Genomic DNA, 26,344 nt, shown 5'->3' with positions numbered 1-26,344 from the left:
ATCTATCTATCTATCTATCTATCTATCTATCTATCTATCTATCTATCTATCCACATCTATCATCTCTCATTTACCCACCTATCTTATCTATTATGTATCTACCTATTATAAACTTATTATAAATCTAAATTATATACCAATTATATATTATAATTCTCTTTTTCTTTTTGTGCATGCACTCAAATGTAAAACAATCCATTTATATATATACTCATTTTATCTATCTTACACATAAATTTGAAAATATGAACACAGTAGTTAATTTTTATGAAAATTCTATTCCTTCTTCACAATGAAGACAGAACTATGATGTTGAGAGCCAGACCACTTTAGTTTTTCATCTGAAAAACTTACACACTCATGGTTATATAGAAATGCCTAATCAAGCTTTTTTGTCAGAGACAGCCCCTGTTCCCCTTACTAGGGTACCCACTTTCACACTGAGCTGCCATGGGCTACATCTGTGAAGGGCCCTGTTCTAGGTATCTCCATGCATGGTCCTTGGTTGTATTATTAGTCTCAGAAAAAGACTCCTGGGCCCAGATTTTTTGGTTCTGTTGCTCTCCTTGTGGACTTCCTGTCCCCTCCAGGTCTTATTATTTCCCCCTTCTTTCATAACATTCCTTGCAGCTCCCCTGTCAGTGGACTGGGGGAGAAGCATGGGAGGAGAAGAAGGAGGGGACGAGGGAGGGGCTAAGCTGGGATACAAAGTGAATAAATTGTAATAAATTTTAAAAAATCAAGTATTTATAGTTAATAAATCATAAAAATTCATTTTAATGTATTTATTTGGTATATATGTTTGCTACTTATTGAATATTAAATAAAATTTACATACTAATGAAATGAACATGATTGCTTGTTTTTACAAAAATAAAATCTCAACTGAATAGTTGATGCTGCAAAAATCACAGAACAACATTAGAGTTTGTCAGAGTTGGTTGATATTTTTCTCTTATAATGTCCAATGTTATTATGCAAATGTCTTTGCATAATAAATAGTACAAAAAGGCAGACGTGCATTTAAGACTATTTCAGAAAAATTTTCTAATGCCATTCTAATCTCAAGACAAAATTCATTTAATCACCTGTTGCAATTCAAGTCAGTTATTCAAAGCACAGTTAAAAAATAAGCATGTAAAGCCAAAGATACTAATTTGTACTTATATGCTGAGTGATGACGACAGGAAAACTGTAATTAAATTACGATGTTTTCATAAGAACAGAGACACTTGGTTTGTATAGTTAAAGCGATGGCACTCAGCGCATGAATTTGCTGCAGTTGTGAGCGGAGGTATTTCTAGTTGTTGACACTCAGGGTTATTGAAAGATGTGAGTGAAAAATGTGTATGTAGCATGCTCAGAACCAGCGCTACAGTGAAGTATGAAGCAGCACACTTGGACTCTGACAAAAACAGACACAGAGGTCAATTCAAAGTAGCTTGCATTTGCCATTTGAACATTTTGAACATCAAAAAAACAAGAGTAGTGAAATAAATATTTTTCATCTATATGTATATAAACATATTTATTTCTTTGAACAAAAAATGGAATCTATAAGTCACTATGTATGCCACAATGATGCAATTAATACGTACACGGGGGAGACATGGAAGGAAAAGTTACTAGAAATACAAAAATAACCATTCTACATGCAATGTAGTAATAACTGACTCACAAAAAAACTATCGATGGATGCTTCAACATCTTGTGGAATTTGTTTAGAAGTAGGATGCTTACTCATTCTCAAAGTCCGGCAGAATTAGGATCTGCTGTTATTGTTACATACAAAAAGAAGTTTTTCCTTTCCATTACTCAACTGACTGACCAGATAATCAACCATGATGCACCAAATTGACGTCATATGCCCACTCTGAAGAGGACAAACTATTACCTGTGCTGTGTTCCTGTCAAGCACCCTTAGGATGATCTCATAAATGAGAAAATAACCCAACTAACTGAAACCAAAGAACACTTGCACAATAGCTGTCTTGGGGTGACTCAGCATGTCAACATCACAAGAAACCAAAATCTAAACACAAGTAACTGCCTGCCATACAATTTTATTATGTTATTCTTGTTAATTTTCTGTGCAGTGAAAAGTTTCAAAAGAAAATTCTGGGATCTACAAAGATCACTTTAAACATTTCATTTCCTTGGGGTCCCCAAGAACTAACTGTCTGATTTTTTTTTTAACGTGAGGGGTGTTATGATATAAACGTTTACAGCTGAAATCAAAAGTGGGCTAAGAGTAGAGATATTTTAATTTGAGGTGTCTCTCATTAATTCACACTCATATTAGTTTGTGTTTTCATTATTATGCTGATTTTGATGGCTTCACATGCTTACAAAATATGTATTTTTACCCTTTTCAATAGTGTTGAGTCTTGTGTATTTTTTGCCTAGATTGTTACCGTGGCAATGGGAAGAATTACATGGGAAACTTATCCAAAACAAGATCTGGACTCACATGCTCAATGTGGGATAAGAATATGGAAGACCTACACCGGTACATTGATTTTTTTCTTCCTACTTATAAAATGTTATGATAGTACTAATTATGTATATTCAAATATGCACAGCTGTTTCCTTCTATATTTGAAGAGAGGGAGCCAATAGAAAAAAGGGATTGATCTTGCCTATAAAACATTTACCATTGTTTTCTCTCTATTGCGAACTTTTAAGTATGTAATTTAACCAGTGATATTTGTTGAATACTTAATTTCAGATCTGTGATATAATAGATAATGTGGGGAACAAGAAGGCATGTAGTTTGATCCCAAATTTCATGGAGGATGTAGTCACACTGACAAAAAGCATTACGTAACTCAACAAGACAATAGAGTGGCCAGATCAAGGGTGGTAGTGCTAGCAAAAATAAGAGTAATAGCAGTTTGTGAATGAAATCAATAAATGATCTTTTATATACCTATTTACAGTAAATATACATTGACTACTAGTATTTATGGAAACGGAGTGTCTCTAGTATCTGTAATGTAAAAAACTTTGAGGTCATTATAAAAGATATACTTGTAACTTAAGAAAAACATTTATATTTTCAAGAAATATACATATGTATGTTGGATACTTCCTCAAAGAAGGTAGAATGGCACTAGAAATAGTATCAGCATTTGTAAAAACATAAGCGAAGATTGACACATAGTTTTTACTTAAAACGGATTGCCATAAATACGACAGAATATGCAGACTAGAACAACAGAAAAACAAGTTAGAATCCTTTAACTAAATGCCTGCCACAAAACTTTTTACATAATTTTTGTACATTATATCATTGTATTATTATATGGAAGATATTTCTATGTGTGAACAAAAGATCAAGTATTAAGAGAATGCCAATCACTTTGCTTCGGGTTATATCTTAAATATAAAATTCTCTTCTAAACTGTATGCAACAGTGGTTGATATTTCTAAGTTAACTGACTTTAACAATAAAAAGGAATAGGGTATATAACATTTTTAGATAGGACGCCTTGAGCTCATGATCATTTACAACTCAAATTTGATTTTTCTGAGATTACAGGTGTGCAATAACACGTCTGGTTATTAACAATTCTTAGTTCACTGACATTAGCTTTACTTTGGTGGGAACAATTAAATGTCACTTCAAAATATTATGGAGGAAACTGGTGAATTATTGAGTTGCATAGTAGCATTTTGGCTTAAGAACCAGGTACTCCAGAAGGAAGCAGACAATGGTGATTGAGTCTGAAAGTAGCCATCGGTCCCAACGCCACCTCTGCTATTCACAAGTTATGTGACATTCAATAATTAACTTTCTCTTGGATTCTTAGTTTCCTCAAGCATAATGAGTATAGCATTGTCTTAGAGCCTCTTTTGTAAGGGTCACTGAAGAATGTATCAATAACAGCAAAATTAAGTACATGGGAAGTACACAATTGGCTGTTTTGATTAGTCTACAAAATGAACCTGCCTCTGGAAAGATGATCCAAGTTTTCATGTACAAGGTCTTTCCAGTTTTATTCTAAATACGTTTAATTATATTCGAAAGTATTAATAAATAGCAAAAAACATTCATTTACAGTTTTTAATGACATGATCAGAATCAAATCACTGTATGTAGGACTTGGCTTAATTAATATTGCTGAAGCAAATGTAAACAAGATGTTACAAAAATGAGCATAACCTTATAGAATAACAATTTTTCATTTTGAAGTAAAATTTAATATATGTGGGAAAATATTTTACTCAGCTACCTGCCAGAATACTCTATTTCTCAGTATTAAACCAAGAAAAGGATTTAGAATTTATTTAGCATTTTATTAAGAACTTTCTCATTTATTGTGACAATTATGTTACTAGAGATGATTCTTATGCATACACTAGCCTGTATTTTCTATGTATTTTATAATAACCTTCAACATCCAACTTCTTTTAGATAATGATCCTCTATTTTATGCACAAAATTATTATTTTGCAATGTAAACATTACATAGAATTCAAGTCACAAAATCTCTCACAATTATACAAATAATAATTATGGAGACTGATTCCATATTCTTTAAACTTCCAAACTATGAGAACAGCAGCCAAAGCTCGTGTTGGGTATGTAATGAAAGAGGTGTGTTAAGATCCTATCTTCTTGTGATGTTTTGTTTCTCTTGGCTGGAAGAGGTATTTCCTGATGTCTAGCTTGTTTTCATAGTCATATCTGGGAGCCAGATGCTAGCAAGCTGAATAAGAATTATTGCCGGAATCCCGACGACGATGCCCATGGTCCTTGGTGCTACACGGGGAATCCTCTTATTCCTTGGGATTATTGCCCTATTTCCCGTTGTAAGTAGTACATGTCATGTTCCTTTTCAGTTGGAATGTTTCAAATGTACTGCATCTATACTAAAACAACGTCTTAAGGAGAGGTTACGATGCCATAGGACTTTGCCAGTGATCCAAAAAAATGTAGTTCTCCAGAAAGCTACGCACATAAGTCGACACTCTGTCTCCTCTGTCTATTATTTTCCCCTGCTCCCTCCCCATTCCCTTACTCCCTCCCTCCCTCCTTTTTTTTTAACTTCTTCTCTTCCCTGGCCCCTCTATCTATCACGTCTTTTTTTAGATTAGAAGCAATTGTGCCTATTTTAAAGTGACCCTCCCCTGAGAAACTTTACACTTGGAATTAAAATGTAATAATTAAACTGTTGTGTTAGTTTGTTTGGGCTGAAAGATTCATCCCAGCACCGTAACTCTTTGTCACCTATGTATAGTAGAGCTCTTGGTAAACTCTCTATGTCTTCAAAGTTTGTGAAAATACCTGAAATCATCTTTACAAAATACAAAAATGGATAGACTCTACCCATCAGGGTATGGAAGCAGATGCTGACACTCATAGCCAAACTTTAGGCAGAGAGCAGGGAATCTTATGGAAGGGGGTGAAAAATAGACGTGGAGGAGACAGGAGCTCTACAAGGAGAACAACAGAGACAAAAATCCTGGGCCCACGGGTGCCCGTAGAGACCAATAGTCCAACCAAGGACCATGCATGGAGAGGACCTAGACTCTCTGCTCAGATGACGCCCACGGGCTGCTCAGTTTCTAAGTGGGTGCCCTCGTGAGGGCAGCAGGGGCCGTCTCTGATGTGAACTCAGTGGCTGGCTCTCTGATTACTTACCTCTGAGGGGGATGCAGGCCACAGAGGAAGACATTGCAGCCAGCCTTGATGAGACCTGATAGGCTAGGGTCAGATGGAAGGGGAGGAGGACCTCCCCCCTCAGTGGACTAGAGGAGGCCCACAGGAGGAGAAAAGGAAGAGTGGGTGGGACTGGGAGGAGACAAGGAGGTGGGCTACAGCCAGAAAAAAACATAAATAAATTGTAAAAATTAATAAATAAATAAAATAAAACAGTAAAATACATGGAGGTTCAACTATGTAGGTTCAATGTTTTATAAAATACATTTTAGTATTGTTATTAAATTTTAGTATAAAAGTTAAAAAGATATCTTTGTAAAAAAGACTTAATGTATAAGTGTAGGTGTAAATAGCATTTTACATAGTTCATAAAAACTGTGTACTCTATATTTCATGTTTAATAAAATATACTAATATTTAAAAATGTGAGAATTCAGAAAAATAATAAAAATCAGCCTTTTAGAATGACTATAGTTAATAAGCAAATGTAAAGACATTAAAAAAACAAAAACAAAACAAAAAAACAGAAAAGGCCGGGAAGTGGTGGTCCATGCCTTTAATCCCAGCACTTGGGAGACAGAGACAGGCTGATCACTGTGAGTTAGAAATCAACCCGGTCTACAAGAGTGAGTTCCCGGATAGCCCAGGATAAAACAGAGAAACCCCATCTCAAAAAAGAAATCAAAATAAAATAAAATAAAATAATAACAAAAAGACGGCTGAAATATCAAAAAAACCATTTCTAAATATCAGATGGCAAATGGTAAAATGCTTGTTAGTACGCAATGTTAGTGACATTGATTCCCACTGCCACACTGCTTTGCGCTGTGGGAATTCCCGTGCAGAAGTCAATTTTGACACACGTATCAGAAGCAATAATAGCAATATGTGATTGCACTGCAGTGTGGGACCCATAGTTCCCTTGTAGCTACTTGCTAAGTGGTCAGAAACAACAATTTCCCCACTAGTCCTCACAATCAGAAACATTTTCAGAATACATTACATATATATCATCCAGGACATAGAAATTGATGTTGAATTAAAGATATGATTTCTCTCCTGTTAAATGGAAATATATGTATGCAGATATAACTGAAATATAATATTTGATCATGCATCCAATCATGCAAAACATGCAGTGAAACATAAATACGTTGCATGCACACTGAGAGAAAACCCATTTCAGAAAACAGGTGGTGAGAGAGTGTTTTTTCTAATCTTTCAATAGTTCTGTATAGAGCAGCTAGGATTGTGGAGATGTCTTAGGGGTTACAAGTGCAAACTGCTCTTATAGACAACCCACACCACACTGGGCGATTCATGACTGCCTGTAAGTCCACCTCCAAGGAGATCTGTCAGCGCTCACCATCCTGGGCGCCAGCCCTACTGACACAAGCACTCACTGAATATACTCAATTAAATTTAAGTTAAATACTGAATTTAAAAAATAATGAAAATAAGTCTATTGTAAAAGGTTGTACTTTTGTAAAAGGTTGTACAGCGATGTACTGTAACATCGGTGAGAACCTTACCTTAATTTTTTTTTTGTTAGAAAAGTCAGAAATAAGTATTTTAAGAATAGCTTCAAAAATATTCACTTTAAGAATATTTCAGGGCCTTGAGACAGATCCGTTTGTAGAAGCATTTTTTCCAGCAAGCTTGATGACCTGAGTTTAATTCTCAGATTCCATGGTGGGAGAAGAAAACCAATTCCTAAAAATTGTCCTCTGTTAACATATATGTACTATGGTGTGTGCCCCAAAACGAGGACTATTCATGGAGATAACCTAGAACCCTGACGATGCAGCCACTTCTGATGAGATCTGAGAGACTAAGATCAGAAAGAGGGAGAGGAGGACCTCCCCTATCAGTGGACTTGGGGAGGGGCATGCATGCAGAAAGGGGAGAGGGGGTGGGATCGGGAGGGGAGGAGGGAGGGGCTTATGGGGGGATACAAAATGAATAAAGTGTAATTCATAAAAGTTAAATGAAAAATTTTAAAAGACCAAACCATTACATTGAAGAAATAATGTAATTTTTTTTAAAAAAATCAAATCCATCTATAATTTTTATAAAAATTAATGTTGAATTATAGAGATGATTTTTCTCCAGTTAACTGGAAATGCAATTTTGTTTCAGGAAATAGGGAAATGAGTTAAAATAATAAGTAAATACCTCAGATGTTTGCAAAGAAGTTATAGTTTTGTTATTATATTTTAATTTTTTCTGGTTATACTCTTTCCAATTAATTGATCTTTTCTAATAATCATTTTTCCTGATTATTGATTTCATATATCCTAAGCGATCTCTCAGATAAGGGACTTCCATGCTTTAATACCAAAACAAACAAATCTCCTTTACCAGTGGCTAGAATACAGAAGATATTTTTAAATGAATAAAACTAAAAGTCTTAAATTTTGTAGTTCTGGGAACAAACCCTGGGTTACATGCTACATTATCCCTTTTCTACTCACATACATCCTCTTGCTCTTGTTTCTGAGCATTCATATTACCTCATTGTATCCTTAAGTTTCCTTCCATGGTTCAGAATAATAAGGCGTATATAGGATACAGACATGGAAGAGTAAAGAAAAAAAAAATGATCTGACCTTTAAAATGGAGCGTTGTGAGTTCTGTGTTAAGTCTAGTTTAACTTCGGGGGGGTTTGAGGGCTTTTGCCTTGACTTATAAACTTAAGGTAAGGAGCAGTCATGGTTTCAGGCTTTCAGAAAAAGATATTCAACTGACTTCTGCAAACTGAAACCATCGAGATGCTGTTGAAAGATGTCAGTGTGTTGCTAATGTTTGATTAAATGCTGTTACCAATAACTCATTTTCATTTCAGTGTATACTGAACATTAATTGCAATAAATATTTTCACACTGTCATTTTTCCAGCTTATATTTATAGCTAGGATTTATTTACATTTTTCTCCCTGGTGAAAGGCTAATACGATTTATCTTTAGAAGATTGAGTTCTTATTATTTATTTAACCTCAGAGACAATATTCATCATTTTTCCACTAAATATTTTTCTCACAAAACATGTGAAGATTTGTGTTCTTTGAAATTACCGAATACTATCTAGCATATGTGGTAGTGCAGAGTTTATCAAATAGGCAGCAATGGCTGGCTATTAGCAAGAAATGGCTTCCCATTTCTCTGGATATGGGAAGGCACGCACACAAATACATATAAACACACACACTTAATGGAGTTTAAGTAAGTTGTAGTTATTGAGAGGGTAGGAGTTGATTTCAACTCAGTAGAAAAACCAGTTCTATGGCTCTGCAAGTGTGTGTAAGCCAGGCTACTTATCCTACCCATGACAGGTATTCTGTGTTTGCAAACTTCCATAATGAAAGTCATAATTTTACTAGGCTGTAGTAAAAAGCATCTATAGCTACAAAACATTACTTTTAATACATAGTGGGCTGCTATTCTGTTATATACAAATGCTTACAATATTCTAGGTATACAAGATTATTTATACATTATTTCCTTATCCCAAGCAATTTACAGTAGGGATAAAACAAACAATTATAAAACACTGGAATCATGGTGTAAATAGACATTAATATTAACATATAAAATAATGATGGTGACTAGATGCCTGAATGGAGACATAAGCTACAGTCATAATATTTTGAATTTTAGTGCAAATTTTAGCTACAGGAAATGAGGTTTCTTCATGTTCTCAGCAAGAGCTAACACACTATAATCTGAGGTTCTTCGGATATCTATGTACACGTATAAACACACATAGGCACAGTATTTCCAACTTTCATAAGTAAAATTTTCCTAATTGATAAAACTGTAAAGTGCTTCCCTTCATATCTAATTTTAGTCATGGAAACGAGGTTTGTTGTTCAGGTGTCAGATATGAGTAGTTTGGCAAATAGGGAAAGGGAAGTGGAAGAAGAGATGTATTCTCGAGTGAGATAGAAACACCCCAGAAAACAGTTTGTCCGTGTTTTCCTTGCAGTGTGCACCAAAAGAACTCACGATGTTCAAACAACCCGGAAAACTAAACCCCCCAGAGTCTGGTTGTGCATGGCAGTTCAGCTTATTTTTTAGGTCAAGAATACTGAAGTAGAAAAATCAAAATAACTAAGTTATCATAAAGCCATTAATTCTTAAAACTTCAGATATAAGATTCCTTTAAATGTTTCAAACTAAATGACGACACAATCATAAAGTAACCACTTGTGGAACTAAGCATAATTAAGGTGGAATTTAGTATAGAATATTTATCTTAATCTTTGTTGTGACAATGTAAGGGATGAATTTCAAATTACTCAAACATATCAAGTAATTAACTTGAGCAGACAAGGACTATCTTTGCTGAGTTAGTGTCTCTACATTGCCTCAGTCCTTCCTTGTGCTTTAAACTAAAAACCTAGGCTTTGAGGGGCTCTAAGGGAATACTGTCCACATAAAGTAAAAGAAAATGATGAAATTTATGTTTGCCTGTATCTTTATCCACCTATAATACCTCAACCTGGAACATGCCATAAATCGAAACCCTTTTGCGTGCATTAATTCTCTCAAGTACTTTCATAAATAACAATCACATTTGCATTCCAAAGGTGTCTACATGTCATTATTGTTTTGTTGCTGGATTATCTGAGCTCAGGGCATTTCCAGGGATTAACGGCCAGCTGGGTCTAAACTGAGCCTGGCTGAACTCTACGCCATCAATTCTGCAGAGTTAAGACATTAAGCTTCAGGAAATGTCTTGTGTCTCATTCATTACTGTTCAAGTACTTCCAAAATCCTAGCATCTTTTAAGCTTTTCTTTATTCAGCAATTAAACTCCAGTAGAGAGTTCATGGAAAAGGAATAAGTCATGAGAGTTCAGGTAGAGTTATGCATAGTATCCAGTGTTTTCTTTTTACCATTCTTCCCCCCCCCCAACATCTGGAAAAGCTAACTTTTGGCACATTCTATCAACAAAAATAATTATTTACTCTTGTTTCTGCAGAGATGACATTAATTTCTGTTTTCCAAATTCTTGCATAGATTTACAAAGCATGTGCATTTTCAATTATCTTCAATCAAGTATAAATAAAAGCACCTCTTAGAAAAAGCAAATGGTCCCCATTGCCGTGAAAATAAACCACTCAAAAAATAATGGACATGAATGGTAGTCTATAAAATGGCCATGGTGTACGGTGTTGAATATCTTACAGAAAGAAATATTCTCCAACTACTGTGTAGAATTCAGTTTGTCGGAAGTCATGAAACCACACACACCTGAAGCCTACATAGTCACAAAACAAGAGTTTGCCCACATTATGTAGGACCAAGAGGAAGATAATCACAATGTTGATTAGGAAAAGGGACAGACTTATTCAGGAAAGATATATTACCCTTATAATTTAATTTGATATCAATGTTAGTATATTACTCATTTTGAATGAATGAAATGTCAATGAGTTTAGTAAGTTATGAATAATTAGATTTCAATGTTCTATACATATACACAGGGTTATAATATTCATCATACTATTTATTTATACAGGTGAAGGAGATACCACACCTACAATTGTCAATTTGGACCGTAAGTAGGATTCAAAATATAAAATATAATTGACTCTGTATGTGTCACAACTGATTTCATTATAGTCTTCAACAAAGATAGAAAAAAAAGCTATGAATAAATCTTTGGCTTATATAAAAATATTTAACAGTATAATAACATCTCTCCTAAAGTCAACATGTTTCATTCTGTTTCACGGTTAAGTTCTGTGTATGTACGTGTGTCTGTAAGGGGGTATGTGCACATTGGTACAGCAACTCAAGGAGATCAGAAGATGGTGTCAGATCTGCAGGAGCAGGAATTGTGCCTCCTGATGTAGGTGCTGGGAACTGAGCTCATGTCTTCTGCAAGACCAATATTATTGAAGCATTTCTCCGGCCTCTATTTGCCTTAATTAATATATATATATATATATATATTTTTTTTCCATGAGTGTAGATGTGAAATAGTCATAAGATCTGCGCATGACTTTAAGAAGACTATTTACACGCTTTTAATTTAGGTCATACCATATACAATTGACCACACTTATATACATCAGCCTCCAGAAGATATAACAATACTAACGACAGAGATAAAGAGGGCAGGTTTTGGACAGTTCGTAGCAAGTATATTCTGTTCTGCCTTAAAGCTCTTTTCATGATCATGTGGTCTGTTATGTAAGAGATGATAGCGCCTGAATTATTCACTTTATCCTTACAGTATCAATCTGGTGGGGGCTTTTTTAAAAAAAATATCTTTCACATATTTTAGGCTTAAAATAGTCAAATATTGTGTTATTTACCAGAAAAATAAAAAAAAAAAATAAAACACGTGCTGTGCTCCAGGCTGAGGAAGCAAGTGGAAATCTCATCTAGACCATGGACAGAGAACAAGAGACCAGACAGTGACACAGCACAGGGTCAAGAAAACATCCATTCCAGAGAGTCTGAACTAGCTCATTTGGACATGATGGTCTGGTTATAATAATGCTGTTAATACACAAATTCCACAAATAGAATCCCAGTAAGGGATTTCAAAATTCTTGCTTCTCAAATTTAGAATAAACAATTATAGCTGTGTACTTTTTTTTTCCACTTTGGCCATTTCAGTGGTTCTCAATCTGTGGGTCACAGTTCCTTCACAGGTTGAACAAACTCCTTCACTGGGTCACATTTCATATATCCCGCATACTAGATATTAGCAGTACACTCATAACAGTAGCAAAATTGCAGTTATGAAATAGCAATAAAATAATTTTTTGGGTGGGTTCACCACAACATAAGGAACTATTTTAAAGGGTCACAGGATTAGGAAGGTTAAGACCACTGGGCTATTTTACTGTGTATCAAGGTCAGTGAGGGAAAAGCACTAGTGCTGGATTTGAAAAATTTGTTCTTGGTGCTGTGTGAGTTAAGCCTTTGTCACTATCACTGTAAGCCTGTCTGCTTTTGGTTGATAAGCAAAGATGAGGATGGCAAGTACCACGGGCCTGCTATACAGCTGTGGCTTATCTTCAAAAGGTTGTTTAATATAATCACACTAGTCGCATCTCTCTAGCTATCACTGAACTTAGCAAAAGTAAAAGTCACTGTCTTGACAAATGTTTTATGTGGTCCTGTTTTTCTTAGATCCTGTAATATCCTGTGCCAAAACGAAGCAGCTACGAGTTGTAAATGGCATTCCAACACAAACAAATGTAGGGTGGATGGTTAGTTTGAAATACAGGTAATTATTAATGATCACAAATCACAATATTCTGAATATTTGCAAAAACATATTTTCAGCTTACCATTGCAAGAAGATTGTGCCCCATACAAGACACAAAGCCGGGAACCAGAGGCTGATTTCTGTCCTTACCAAACTGCACACCAAGGATAGTGTGATATGTGCACATGATAACCTCTGTACGTTTTAACAAAGTTTCTATTAATATTGATTCTATGTGACACTGCTTCTGATGACTTAAAAGAGCTATCTGTACCTTAAGTCACCATCATAGCTATGGCACACATATTAATTTTTAAATCTAGTGTATTTCAAATGTATTTTCTAAGATGTTTGTAAATAATCACAGAAATTATGTGTTTGTTTTTAGTTTCCAACATCACTGACATGAAAAATAGCAATTTTAAAGTGTTTCATTAAGGAAACTAATGGTCTATCATAATAATTGGGTGGTTTTTATTTTGATGATTAGCTTGGACATAAAATTTACAATAAGTCTATTTCTAAAGGCTCTTAAAAATTACTCATATAGCAGGGTGGCCTTACTTGGCCAAGAGAAAGAGGATCCAGACAGTCCTGATGAGACCTGATAGGCTAGGGTCAGATAGAGAGGGGGAGGACTTTCCCTTTCAATGGACAAGGGGAGGAGTATAGGGGGAGAAGAAGGAGGAAGGGTGGGACCAAGAGGAAATGAGGGAGGGGGCTATAGCCAGGATGCAAAATGAACAAATAATAATAATAATAATAATAATAATTTTAAAAAGAATTATTAATATGATCTCTGTAAAATCAATATGCAGATTACATAATAGAAAAGTTTAGAACCATGTCTCAAAATTAGATTTACATTTTCATATTCTATGTATATTAGTCCACAGAGCATTTTCAATCTAAGTTCTTAGTAACCACAGCTGTTTCATTATTTTTTCAAAACACACACTGAAGGGAATAGAAGTTAAGGCTCAATCTATACTGTCATCTTCCTGTGTGGTAAGCTATAAATAACTGTCTCTTCAGCTGAGAGTTTCTAGTGTTGCCCTCTGAAGCCCTGAGCAGCTGTTATCCTTGGAAATGTGAGTTGTGGAACACTGTAGTCTTTCTACATTTCTGCCAAAAAGAAATGGATTTACGGATTTTGGAAATTAGCAAATAAATGCACTAGTTCTTATTCTTTTATTTATTACAATTTATTCACTTTGTATCCCAGCTGTAGCCCCCTTCCTCATCCCCTCCAAACCCAGCCTTTCCTCCCTCTACTCCTCCAATACCCCTCCTTTAGTCCACTGATAGGGAGGTCCTCCTCCCCTTCCATCTGACCCTAGACTATCAGGTTCATCAGGACTGGCTGCATTATCTTCCTAATGCTTTTTTTAGTGTTCTCATAACTTTATGTTCTTTTATTTTTGTATTAATTACAGTTTATTCACTTTGCATCCCAGCTGTAGTCCTCTCCCTCATTCCCTCCCAATCCCACTGTTCCTCCCTCCTTCCATCTGACCCTAACTTATCAGGTCTCCTCAGGACTGGCTGCATTGTCCTCCTCTGTGGCCTGGCAAGGCTGCTCCCCTCCCCAGGGGGAGATGGTCAAAGAGCCAGCCAATGAATTCATGTCAGAGACAGTCCCTCTTCCCATTACTAGGAAACTCATCTTGGATACGGGGATGCCATGGGCTACATCTGACCAGGGTTTCTAGGTAACATCCATGAATGGTCCTTGGTTAGAGTATCAGTCTCAGGAAAGACTCCTGTGCCCAGATATTTTAGTACTGTTGCTCTCCTTGTGGAGCTCCTATCGTCTCCAGGTCTTACTGTCTCCCCTTCTTTCATAAGATTCCCTGAACTCTGCCTAGCAGTGTAGCAAAGCAGATGCTGAGACTCATAATCTTTCTTGTTCTTGTGAACAATTATTTTTAAATTTCCTAGATGGTTTGTCTTGAAAAATTAATTTACTTTTAAAGATAAATAACTATAACAGTGACCTTATACTTGTCAAATTTACCCAAACCCAGTTGCATTTTATCACATCAAAACTAAATGTTGAGACTGAGGCTATAGTTCAATGTAAAACACGTTCTTATGTATGCAAGGCATTTAGGCTATCCAGAGTCCCACAAGAAGCAAAACCTAAACCCTCTAAACTATGCTAGTGGAAAAAGGGAGTGATGTAAAAGTTAAAAATAAAGTGATACCATTGGATGGTTTTTCAGAGTTGTTTAATGAAGTCTCAAATTATTATTTTTATATCAAATGCTGAATTTTAAACACTTGCATATTTCTATTCATTTAAATTATCCTATATTTGCAACGTGAGTTGTAGATGGATATAAGCACGGAGGTAAGCTTTGGGAATATATACTGGTTTGTGGTGACCATATACTGTGTAGCAAACTTAATTCTCTACAATTTAACCACATTGTGAAAGCAATCACTGATGCCACAATCATGAAATACCACCCTCAGACAGAAGCACATTGTGTGTATTGCTCTAGTCAAGTAGATTATTTTCATTTTTATTGACAGTTCATTTACTTTTGATGAATGAAACTATAGGTTTTCACTAATTGGCAGGAAATATTTGCTTTTTTGTTTGCTTGTTTTTCTGCAAAGACATTACTTGTTCTTTTTTCTTTTCATAGAAATAAGCATATCTGCGGGGGATCATTGATAAAGGAAAGCTGGGTTCTTACTGCAAGGCAATGTTTTCCAGCGAGGTAAGGTGGTTTTTAAATCAATATTTACTTGGAAGCATTTAAATGTGTCTTCTATTTTGGTTTTGACATCGAGCATTTATTTTACAATAACTTAATCAGAATAAGTGAAGCCATTTAGTGTACTATAAATTAAAATAAATGTACGTGTGTGTGTGTGCGTGTGCATGTGTGTGTGTGCTTGACATGGCTCGCATGTTGAGGTCAGAAGACAACTTGTGGGAGTCTGTCTTCTCCTTCTACCATGTGGGTCTCAGTGATCAAATTCAGGTCATCAGGCTTGGCAGCAAGTGTGCTTACTCACTGAGTCATCCTGTCAGCCCTTCCTTTTAAAATTTAATTATAAACATTGGCTTCAGTTATGTTTTCATATTTACTGCTAATTCACTGTTTAGTATTCATTCAGCTAACTTTTTATTTTTTCATGTTTGGCCTTGGTCTCACTTGGAAGAAACGATTCTTTGCAAATAAAACCATGTCCCAACTTCCCACTTGCACTCTGTATTTCTTGACGGAAACATTTTCTTTTTTCTGATAAGCAGCAGGCTTCCTTGAGTCCCTGCATCTCTTTTTGTATGGAGAGACAGCTTTGGGACCAACCTGGGAATTTTTTTCAAAGAAAATTACATCAGCAAAGATAAGGAGGCTATCCATAGAGCTTGCTTCTTACTTCATATCAAGTGTTTTTGTGAAAAATCTTCAACCTTAATGATAAACCAAATATGTACACAGCTGTATAAAATTTACACTCAAATTGTAATTCATGTAAAGAACACAAGGATTTTTGAACATGTATCTTACTTTATAGTAAGTATAATATATTAAAATATTTCATAAACTTAATAAATAGCCTTTTAGAATGTCGGCAGCTTCAAACCCTCTGCTTCAGAGTATCTGTGATGTTCAGAATTTCCCTTAACAAGCGTGTTGTTCTGTGTTATACTTTGTCAAAATTTAAATGTAGGTGTTTATCTTTATAAGTTAAAATGGTGACGTAAATTAATAGTAACCTCTAATTATAAATTACAGCTTGCATGTTAATTTTTTATCTAGAAACAAAGACTTGAAAGACTATGAAGCTTGGCTCGGAATTCATGATGTTCATGAAAGAGGCGAGGAGAAACGCAAACAGATCCTCAACATTTCCCAGCTGGTCTATGGACCTGAAGGGTCAGACTTGGTTTTACTGAAGCTGGCTCGGTAAGTTTCTAAAGAAGATTTCGTATTTTGTTGGACTTAGAGAAACGTTATTTTTCAGCTGTGTTTATTTTTTTCTCTCACATGTACATTTATTATTATCTCATATTATCATGGGTCTATATTTATGTGGGCATATGTATTTATATATATGCATATATGTAGATGTATGTTAGAAAGAGTTATCATATGATTTTCAAATAGCAATAGATGAATTTTCTGAAATAGTCTTCCAGTCTTAAAACAGAAGCTTAATAAACAATCATTTGACTCCTCAGAAAAATCAAGGCAATAACTTTCTGTACTGAGCATTTATTACAGACTAGTACCAGGAAATGTCTCCTTTCTCTATAACCTGCCTAAGTTTTGTCAGATAAGTGAATTAGGTAATCCTTCTTTGCTTTTGTTTTAATGACAAAGATACCCTTGTGTCTTAATACTGTACATACATGTACATGTTTCTGTGTTGTTGTATCCTACGAGTCCTTATACTATATTTTGTCTTTTCAGGCCTGCAATCCTGGATAACTTTGTCAGTACAATTGACTTACCCAATTATGGCTGCACAATCCCTGAAAAGACCACATGCAGTGTTTACGGCTGGGGCTACACAGGATGTAAGCTATTTCTTTAAGACAGGGGGTGATATAATAATTATTTGATATATAAAATTATCTGTTTATTGCTTTACTTGCCTTTACTCATGCTCATTAACTGTATACTTTTCACACTGTTCCAGTGATCAACTCAGATGGCTTATTACGAGTAGCTCATCTGTATATTATGGGGAATGAGAAATGCAGTCAGCACCATCAAGGGAAGGTGACCTTGAATGAATCTGAATTATGTGCTGGGGCTGAAAAGATTGGATCAGGACCATGCGAGGTAAAACACACAAAGAAACAAACAAACTATAAACAAGCTGTTCAATAAACAATGTATCATTGAAGGCAGGCAGGTGGAGTGTTCCTGTAACCCCAGAACTTGGGAGGCTGAGGCAGGAGATTTCACATTATTGGCAAGAGTCATCTTAAAGACCAAAGTAAGGCAAAAATTAAAAGCCAATATCATACTTTCTTCTGTGTTTTCTGGCTATCTTTTTAAAATCAAAATGCTTGTATAGAAACATATTCCTCAACAGGGGAAGTGTAGGCATAGGCCTACACTTTGTTCATTTTTTTTCAATTGACTGGTGAGCAACCCCATGCTTCATTCACAAAGAAGAAGAAGAAGAAGAAGAAGAAGAAGAAGAAGAAGAAGAAGAAGAAGAAGAAGAAGAAGAAGAAGAAGAAGAAAAAGAAAGAAAGAAAGAAAGAAAAGAAAAAACTCTTTAAAGGCATTTGTATCTAAAAACAACACTCTACAAATTCTAGAAGTCCCAGAGTAGACTGTGCTCATTACAAGCACACAGATTACTTTTCTAGTTCTTTTCTAAATTTTTCTTTCTTTGAGTCTCCTTCAATGAACCCTATTATTAATACTGAAAGATATATGCCTGATTTGAAGTTGTTCATAGTGCTATGGGTAGGCTCTGCAATTTTCTGAAGAAGTTCTATTTTTTTTTTAAATCAAAGGTCAACATTAGTAACTTTAATAGCTTGGTTATTTTTATTTGTTAAGCAACTGTTCTTACAGCTTGGCAGGATTCCAGTTCTTGTTTTACATAGACAAGCTGCTAAGCTATCATTTAAGATATAATTTTGAATGTGAGAAGTATGTTCTTCAAGCCTCACAGTTGTGGGATACTGGATTACTCTGTGTAGTGAATTCAATAAAAATGAAACAGTTGTTGATAGGTAAAAGAATGTATGTCATAAGTGTAGAATATAAGCACACTGAAATATATGTGTGGCATATATATCTTTCTCTGGAATTTTATTTCTGAAAAGAGTGTGTATAGTCAGGTATGAAATGTTTAGAGTTGCTTCAAATGATAGAATTTAAAAGGTTTGACTTCATGGTTCTATCGCTCTCCTTGTAGAGCTCCTGTCCCCTCTAGTATTTCTATCTCCTCTTTCTTTCATAAGACTCCCTACACTCTGCCCAAAGTTTGGTTGTGAATCTCAGCATCTGCTTTGATGCCCTACTGGGTAGAAACTTTCAAAGGCCCTCTGTGGTATGCTCCTGTCCTGTGTTCTCCCTCTTCTGATGTCTATTCCATTTGCCTTTCTGAATGAGAATTGAGCATCTTACCCAGGGTCCTCCTTCTTGCTTAGCTTCTTTAGATGTCGAGACTTTAGTATGTTTATCCTATATTAAATGTCTAATATCCACTTATAAGTGAATATATAACATGTCTTTCCATTTCTTGGATTCCTCACTCAGGACCAAGAAATCTGGTCCCAGGGGTCTTTTCTGAGACTGATACTCCAACCAAGGACCAGACATAGAGATAACCTAGAACTCCTGAACAGATATAGCCCACAGCAGCTCAGTATCCAAGTGGGTACCCTAGTAAGGGGAACAGGGACTCTCTCTGACATGAGCTCTTCTTGTCTGGCTCTTTGATCACCTTCCTTCAGGGGGTAACAGCCTTACCAGGCCACAGAGAAAGACAAGGCAGCCAGTCCTGATGAGACCTGAAAGGCTAGAGTCAGATGGAAGGGAGGACCTCCCCTATCAGTGGACTTAGGGAGGGGAATGAGAGGAGATGAGATGAAGGAGGAAGGGTGGGATTGGGAGGAAGTGAGGGAGGGGGCTACAAAGTGAATAAACTGTAATTAATATTTTAAAAAGTAAAACAATAATTAGTATTTAAAAAAACAACTCAGGAGTTTGGGGTGTAAAGTAAATAAATAACTCTAATATAATTAACATCAACAAAAGAACAACAACAATAATAATAAATACTTGAAGAGAATGACCCTAAATGTCTATATGGTAGAAGCAGCATGGCATCTACTGAAAATCTCGAAAGAAGGTAATGTTGAAAAGTGCCTGTCAGAAACCACTAGTGTATTATTTCAACATCAATATTATTACCTCATCAGGATTGATATACAAAAGGTGTGTTAAAATAAAAGATTTCTGTACTCTTTTTCATTTGACTACAGGTCTACCTAAAGTTCCATATCAAGAATATCAATGGTTCCTTCTTCCGGTTCACAATAGAGAAGAAACTTTTTTAGCATTCATTTAATTTTTCAAATTACATCAGTTTTCGGGGGGAAAGAAGATAATCTTCTATACAAGGATGCTCAAATACGGTCACTGTGTTCTTTTCATGTCTCTGTATGGGTGCTTGCACGCATTTATGAACGCCGTATGCCCGGCTGGTGCTCATGGAATCTAAAAGAGGTGGTCAGGGTCCCAGGTACTGGAGTTACAGGCGACTGTTATTCACCTTCCATGTGTGCTAAGAACCAAATTGGGTCCTCAGAAAGAGTTATCTTAAGCACTGATCACTCTTTCTAGCCCTGTCCCTGTGTCCTTAGAGGCTGCATGGCACATTGAAGTGATAAAGCACAGTCCTAACAGTCACAGGTAACAAACTGTGTAGTACGAATAAATGCCTACGTACACAGTCAACCTTTGTATGGTTGTATGTATACATACATTTATATATACAGTATATGCACAAGCTAACTCATTTGTCATATGGTTTTACCTGATGATATAATATTGTTATCATATAGAATAGCCAGGAAATCATAGGCCACCCTTTATGTATATTATAACCATATTATTTACTAGTATCAACTGAGAGCAGAGGAGTATTTCATGCTTGGAAAGTAGTTCCAAATTATATATAATTATTGTTTCAATTATAAGAATTTCCTACTTAAATTGTTACGATAATCTGCTGGAGGAAGGGAAAGAGTGTTTTAGAAAAAAAAAAAAAGAGAGAAAACTTAATGAAGCTCATCATTAAATCATCTAAGTGAAAGTAGATCTTCTTTTTATTTTGTAATTCTCTACATTTTTCAAATGTTGATATTGAACAGATATCATTGAATGACTGTCCCCACTAGCTGCAGGTCAACAGTGGATGCTATTCATGAATTACTGCTTTTACTTTCAAAATAAATTGGTATTTTTTTTTGTCTTTTCTTCTTAGGGAGATTATGGTGGCCCACTTGTTTGTGAACAACACAAAATGAGAATGGTTCTTGGTGTCATTGTTCCTGGCCGTGGATGTGCCATCCCAAACCGTCCTGGTATTTTTGTCCGAGTAGCATATTATGCAAAGTGGATACACAAAGTAATTTTGACGTACAAGTTGTAATAACCATAGAAGAAGCCAGTGTGTTTGAAGTATCCATCAATACATGAGGATTTCAGAGACTTCGGGATTAAACTTTCATCTAAAACAATCCTAAAACAACTACTTGAGTGTTGTGAGTGTGCAGATAACTCATTAATATATGTGGGTGTTTTCTGTTGTTTTGTTTTTCAGTGTTAATTTTGTAAATGTTGAAGTGAATTAAGGTACCTGCAAGTGTAGTAACATATCTCCTGAAGATACTTGAATGGATTAAAAAATGCAAACTCATAGTCACCAGATGATAAAAGATTTAAAGGAAAAGGCTAATTAGTCATTCTACGCTGCTTTCAGGTTAATATCGTAATAATAAATAAATCATAAGTTAAACATTTTAACCCCATCGAAACAATTTACACCTTGTATTTTTAACTTGTAACCCTATATTAAATTATATTAGACTTCATATTCCATATGTTAGAGTTCATTCATTTTTACAGCATATACCCTGTAATACTGCACATAACCATCCTTTTATGAAAGCACATACCTGTAGCCCATGGCTGAGTACTCATGCACCACATATTACAGTTTAAACTATGATGTATTTAGTGTAATCTCTAAATATTTTGGATGTATGTGTCTATAGTTCTTCTAAAATTTAATTTTTTTTTGAGAGATAAGTGGGAATATTCAGGAAATGTACAAGGTATAAGTGACTGCCCCTTATATCTATGGTAGATGACCTCCACTGGACAGTGTTTAAAATGAGGACAGTTCCCATAGGAGAAAATAATGACTAGCCTTGATGTTTATTTATATTTATTGTCCTAGTTATGTTGTATGTTTCCTAATTCCTAAAAACCAGAAAATAATATGTGTATTTGTATTATTTCTTTCCTCCAAATTTGGGCTACTTATTTATGCAGGATTTTAGTAGATCTATTTTCCTATAACATTTATTCAGTTTTCAAACCTGTGTCTTAAGAAATTTAAAAGTGTTTCTGTTTTTAAATATGTACTTATATAAGTTACTTTTAAAACTTGCTGCTGTGATTGGCTTCTAGCTTATTCTCCTTAAGTTAAAAAAAAAATAACAAAAACGATTTAACATAAAAATGTCCATGTCTGCAAAGCCTCCTACATTAAATTTTATTTTGAAATATTTTGGGCGAAAAATATGAAAATACATTTCTCAATCTAAAAAGTCTTAGCTTGTGAGTAATAGGAAAAATATGAAAGGAAGAACAAGATCCTCTATATTTTCTGGTTCAATTACCTTAAAAAATATGCTTGATAGCCAGGGCACTGGCGCATACTTCTAATCCCAGCATTTGCAAAGGCAGAGGCAGGCAGATCTCTGTGCCTGGTCTTAAGCGAATCCAGTACAGCCAACTTACACAGAGAAACCCTGTCTTGAAAAACTAATATACATATATAATTGATTCCAAAAAGTTGGGTATGTTATGAAGACATTACCATATTATCTCATTTCTGTTAACAAAGCTCTTTCCTAGCGACATGAAATATTCATTTAAATTTTGTAATCTATATGATAACATTCATACTATACTTATTATACTAATTGCCATGACTAGTTAAGAGCTGTACATTTATCCAAAAGCAGGATATTAAAAAGTAATAAGGCAGCTTCTAAATTCTCACAGCCTTCGCGTATAAATCAGAACATTAAAAGTTATTATTTGAGCATTTTTAATCCAGGTTTCACATTTTTCAGATTGGATTCTCTTAAATTATCTACAGGCTGAAGGTCCAAACAGTGCCCCAATGAATGTTCCTCTGTGCTCCCAGGGAAGAGATCCAGAAATTCTCATACAAGCTATGACGTGTGTGTGTGTGTGTGTCATATATGTACATACACATTCATGTGCATATGTATTTCTGATCACGTAGGTACTGTGTCGAGAAACAGTGGATGTGGGGAGACCCAGAGAATAGCCAGTCCACTCATTTTACAGCCACTACACTTTTCTTTCACTTCTGTAACTCCTCATTAAAAAAGACAGAAGATAGATTAGTAAGATATTAAAGTACATACTTTTCATAGCTCCTTCCTGGGTTGTCTAAAATTCAGTGCTACATGTAAATTATATTGACAGAGCTATTATGATAAATGCAATATCTTAACATACTGACATTTCGCAATACTTATTTACTTATTTTGGTGTATTTTTCTAAGTATCCATGTAAAGAAAAAAAAAAAGAAATTACCTAGAAACAAAATGCAGTCAAGTTTTCAGATACATTGGAATCAGTGTTTCTGAAATTTTTTTAAGGTAAACGATTGTCAAATGTCAATGAACCAAACATGGCTCATAGAGCAACTCTTCCCATGGGCTTTCCTTTGCAATAGGGCAAAGTCGATAGTGTTGATGGTGAACAAGATTAGGGGAAAGCATTTGTATCTTGTAAGCACCACTATGTATTGGATGGTTATCTATGAATAAAGTTCAAAGTAAAAAGAGAAAAAAATTCAGCTTATCTAGAACTCTATATTATATTGTGTCATGGACAAGAAGGCCTTTTAAATTATGAGCTTTCAAGGCTGGTTTTGCTTTGACCAAGTAACAGTTACACACTGTTATAATTGTAGACATTTTCTTATGTCTGCAGGAATGAAACTAAAATATTAGTCATATGCCTCTGCTGTGCAGAGGGATGATATTTCTTTTGTATATTTCTTTAATGTTATTGTAAAATGTAAAGCAACTTTTACCTATTTACTGTGGGCAGGTCCTCAGTATAATGGTCTATCGTGAGTCAGTCTCTAGTATTAACAGGCTCTTGCTTGCTGTTTAAGTGTTTCAAGCTACATGAATGTGAAACACTGGAAGGCAAGGAAAATAACATTAATGGCATGTGTTAGCAAAACTGTATTTTACTTATTCCTGTGGATATTTCTTGCTGGTACCAATGGTACTGTACAGAGTGAATGTTCCAGCTACAACATCCCCTGAAAAGAGCACTGTCAAGAATTAGGAGTCGCGGTCAGGCATTTTCTTGTTTCTAATTTTTCTTTTTCACAAAACAAATGCTAGCTTTGTAACTTATAGGACATGAAGTGGAAAAAGTCAATACTATCTCATGTTAAGAAAAAGCAAACCTTAAGTTGATTTACTGAAGTACAAAAATAACTACTTCCACTCACTGTGTGTATCCAACCACGCATTTTCATTTATAGAAATCTCATTAAAAAAAAAAAAAAAGGATTTGGGTAAGATCCATATCTGCCTCTTCCTAATAAATTATTTGCAGTGAATTACTCTTCGAATTAAGTCCAAGGAAGAATATATCTTTCAAAATTCAACTGAAGTTTGTACCAAGAGTCTATTAATACAAACAAACGAACAAACCAAACCAGAACAAACAGCAAGCTCTCCCAGACCCTTACCTCTTGACAGTGCCGCTCTCCCGTAGGTTCATTTCTGTTTGCACAGAAGGGCTTCTGTCTTTTGGAAGCCAAAGCCGAATACTGTGGATAGTGCAACTTGTCAGCCTGTGTAAACAGGACAATGATAAGCTGCCAAATGAGTGGGATAGCTGCATGCTTACCCCCCAAAGGGAACACTGTGGTAATGACTTGTATTATAAATTCTCTGTAGTTAATAAAGTTGTTATTTTTATAACCATGATTATATTATTATTCTTAATAATAATAAAATATTTTACCAAAACATATCCTTTCTCTTTTATAATTATATGTATGGACAAATTTGTAATTGTAGGATCTTAAAGTGGAAAGGAGCAACAATTTGGATTTACTTGACAGGAATGACATACATTTTGTTACAAGAAATATTTAGCTTCTTTATAGAGCTAAGTAAAGATTGTATTTTCTTCTGACTTCTTTCCATGGCATTATCAGGGTTTGCCAGAAAATGATTAATATCTATGTACTTGAAAATATCCAAAGGTAAAATAAGATTATTTTGTCATTGTTTTGATTTGCTAGAAAACTACTATGCTATATTATGCAACTATATAAAAATTATAAATGTCCTGTACTTTCACATACTACAAAGCTATAAAATTATCTTAAAATTTTAATTAATTTATGGCCTATTTATAGAGTACTCAATAATTTTGAATGCATATGAATCCAAAGAATTTATTTACCTCAAAGTGGAAGAACTAATTATTAATGTTCTGACCAGGACCTCCATAACACATTGATTATTTCCAACTTTACCATACTGTTTCTCCCCCAACCAATGATTCTTAAAATAACTATTCTTACATAGATTCTGATTTCAAATGATAAATCTTACATATAAGTTGATAATCAGAGTAAAACCACTAATCATTTAATGATTCTACTTAAAATAGAATATGTACACTTATTCATTTGTATTAGTATTATGCTTAAGAATGTATACAATAAATTAAAAGAATTTAGTTCATCTCAAGTCTAACTCATGTATTCTTCTCTTTCAAATAGAGTCAAGATTCTTTAAGAAATGACATTTGTTTAGCTTCTTTAGGACTATCGATTTTAGCATGTTTATCCTATATTATAGGGAAGATGCTTAATCCTCATTCATAAGGGCAAACAGGATAACCATTAGAAGTGGGAGAAGATAGGGGACAGGAGAGGGGCCTCTGAAAGACTCTACCCAACCGTATCAAAACAGATGCGGAGACTCCTCTCAACTCCTGCTAAATCCCGTCATATTCTTCAACAGCATGCCATTTATTATCATGACCCACTGAGGCCAATTAGTACTGTCTGTGTTTGCATATGTGCGGGCAGTCCACTGGGGCACAGCAATTAATCCCTATTTGTCCAAGACCTTAAAGAATCCCTTCACTCTGCATTCCCTTTGTGCTTTGGTCCAGGAGTCCTCCTATGATTCTCTGTCATTAATCTCCCAATAACACCATCCTTCAACTGAACAGTTCTGAACTAGCTCTCCACACCCATTTTATCACTGGCAAGCTTCTCATATATAAGTAACAGCAAGAATTTTACATTAAAGAGCCTGAGGTTATCTACTGCTGTTTACATTCACAAATATTTCTGTTGCATGTGTTATTTATGAAAGAAGAAATTTACTGTAAGCTAGTGGTGTATCTGGAATAACTAGGGAAGAAATTAGGATAGCGTGATAAGGGTATTATTGCCTAGAGTATGTCTAGAGAAATAGGGAAAAAACAGTAAATTAAACCCATTTTATTTCATAGACTCAACAGAAACAATAGGTTATAAATTAGTTGTGTGCTAATCTATAGTTTGAAAATAGAAAACATTTAAACACGTGTAAGCACTACAGCAATACAAACTGTGGATCTGTCACACAGCACAAA

At 35.0% G+C, this 26,344-nt stretch overlaps 1 protein-coding gene across 2 annotated transcripts in view; it reads left to right on the top strand.

Moving 5' to 3' along the window:
• The window catches only part of Hgf (hepatocyte growth factor), a 68,892-nt gene extending 44,174 nt beyond the window's left edge, over positions 1–24,718 (top strand). For both annotated transcript variants that reach the window (XM_055612969.1, XM_055612968.1), the window contains exons 10-18: positions 2,407–2,509; positions 4,685–4,815; positions 11,189–11,227; positions 12,817–12,913; positions 15,550–15,624; positions 16,675–16,821; positions 17,329–17,435; positions 17,558–17,703; positions 20,876–24,718. In XM_055612969.1, the coding sequence (XP_055468944.1) occupies positions 2,407–2,509; positions 4,685–4,815; positions 11,189–11,227; positions 12,817–12,913; positions 15,550–15,624; positions 16,675–16,821; positions 17,329–17,435; positions 17,558–17,703; positions 20,876–21,043 (1,013 nt within the window). In that variant the 3' untranslated portion in view covers positions 21,044–24,718. The remainder of the gene's footprint in view (positions 1–2,406; positions 2,510–4,684; positions 4,816–11,188; positions 11,228–12,816; positions 12,914–15,549; positions 15,625–16,674; positions 16,822–17,328; positions 17,436–17,557; positions 17,704–20,875) is intronic.
• Positions 24,719–26,344: the final 1,626 nt, after the last annotated feature.

This window comes from Psammomys obesus, unplaced genomic scaffold, assembly GCF_907164565.1.
Source record: "Psammomys obesus unplaced genomic scaffold, mPsaObe1.curated_primary_1811, whole genome shotgun sequence".
Taxonomy (NCBI): domain Eukaryota; kingdom Metazoa; phylum Chordata; class Mammalia; order Rodentia; family Muridae; genus Psammomys; species Psammomys obesus.
Note: the sequence above shows the minus strand (reverse complement) of the source record. Positions and strands in the feature narration are given on the sequence as shown.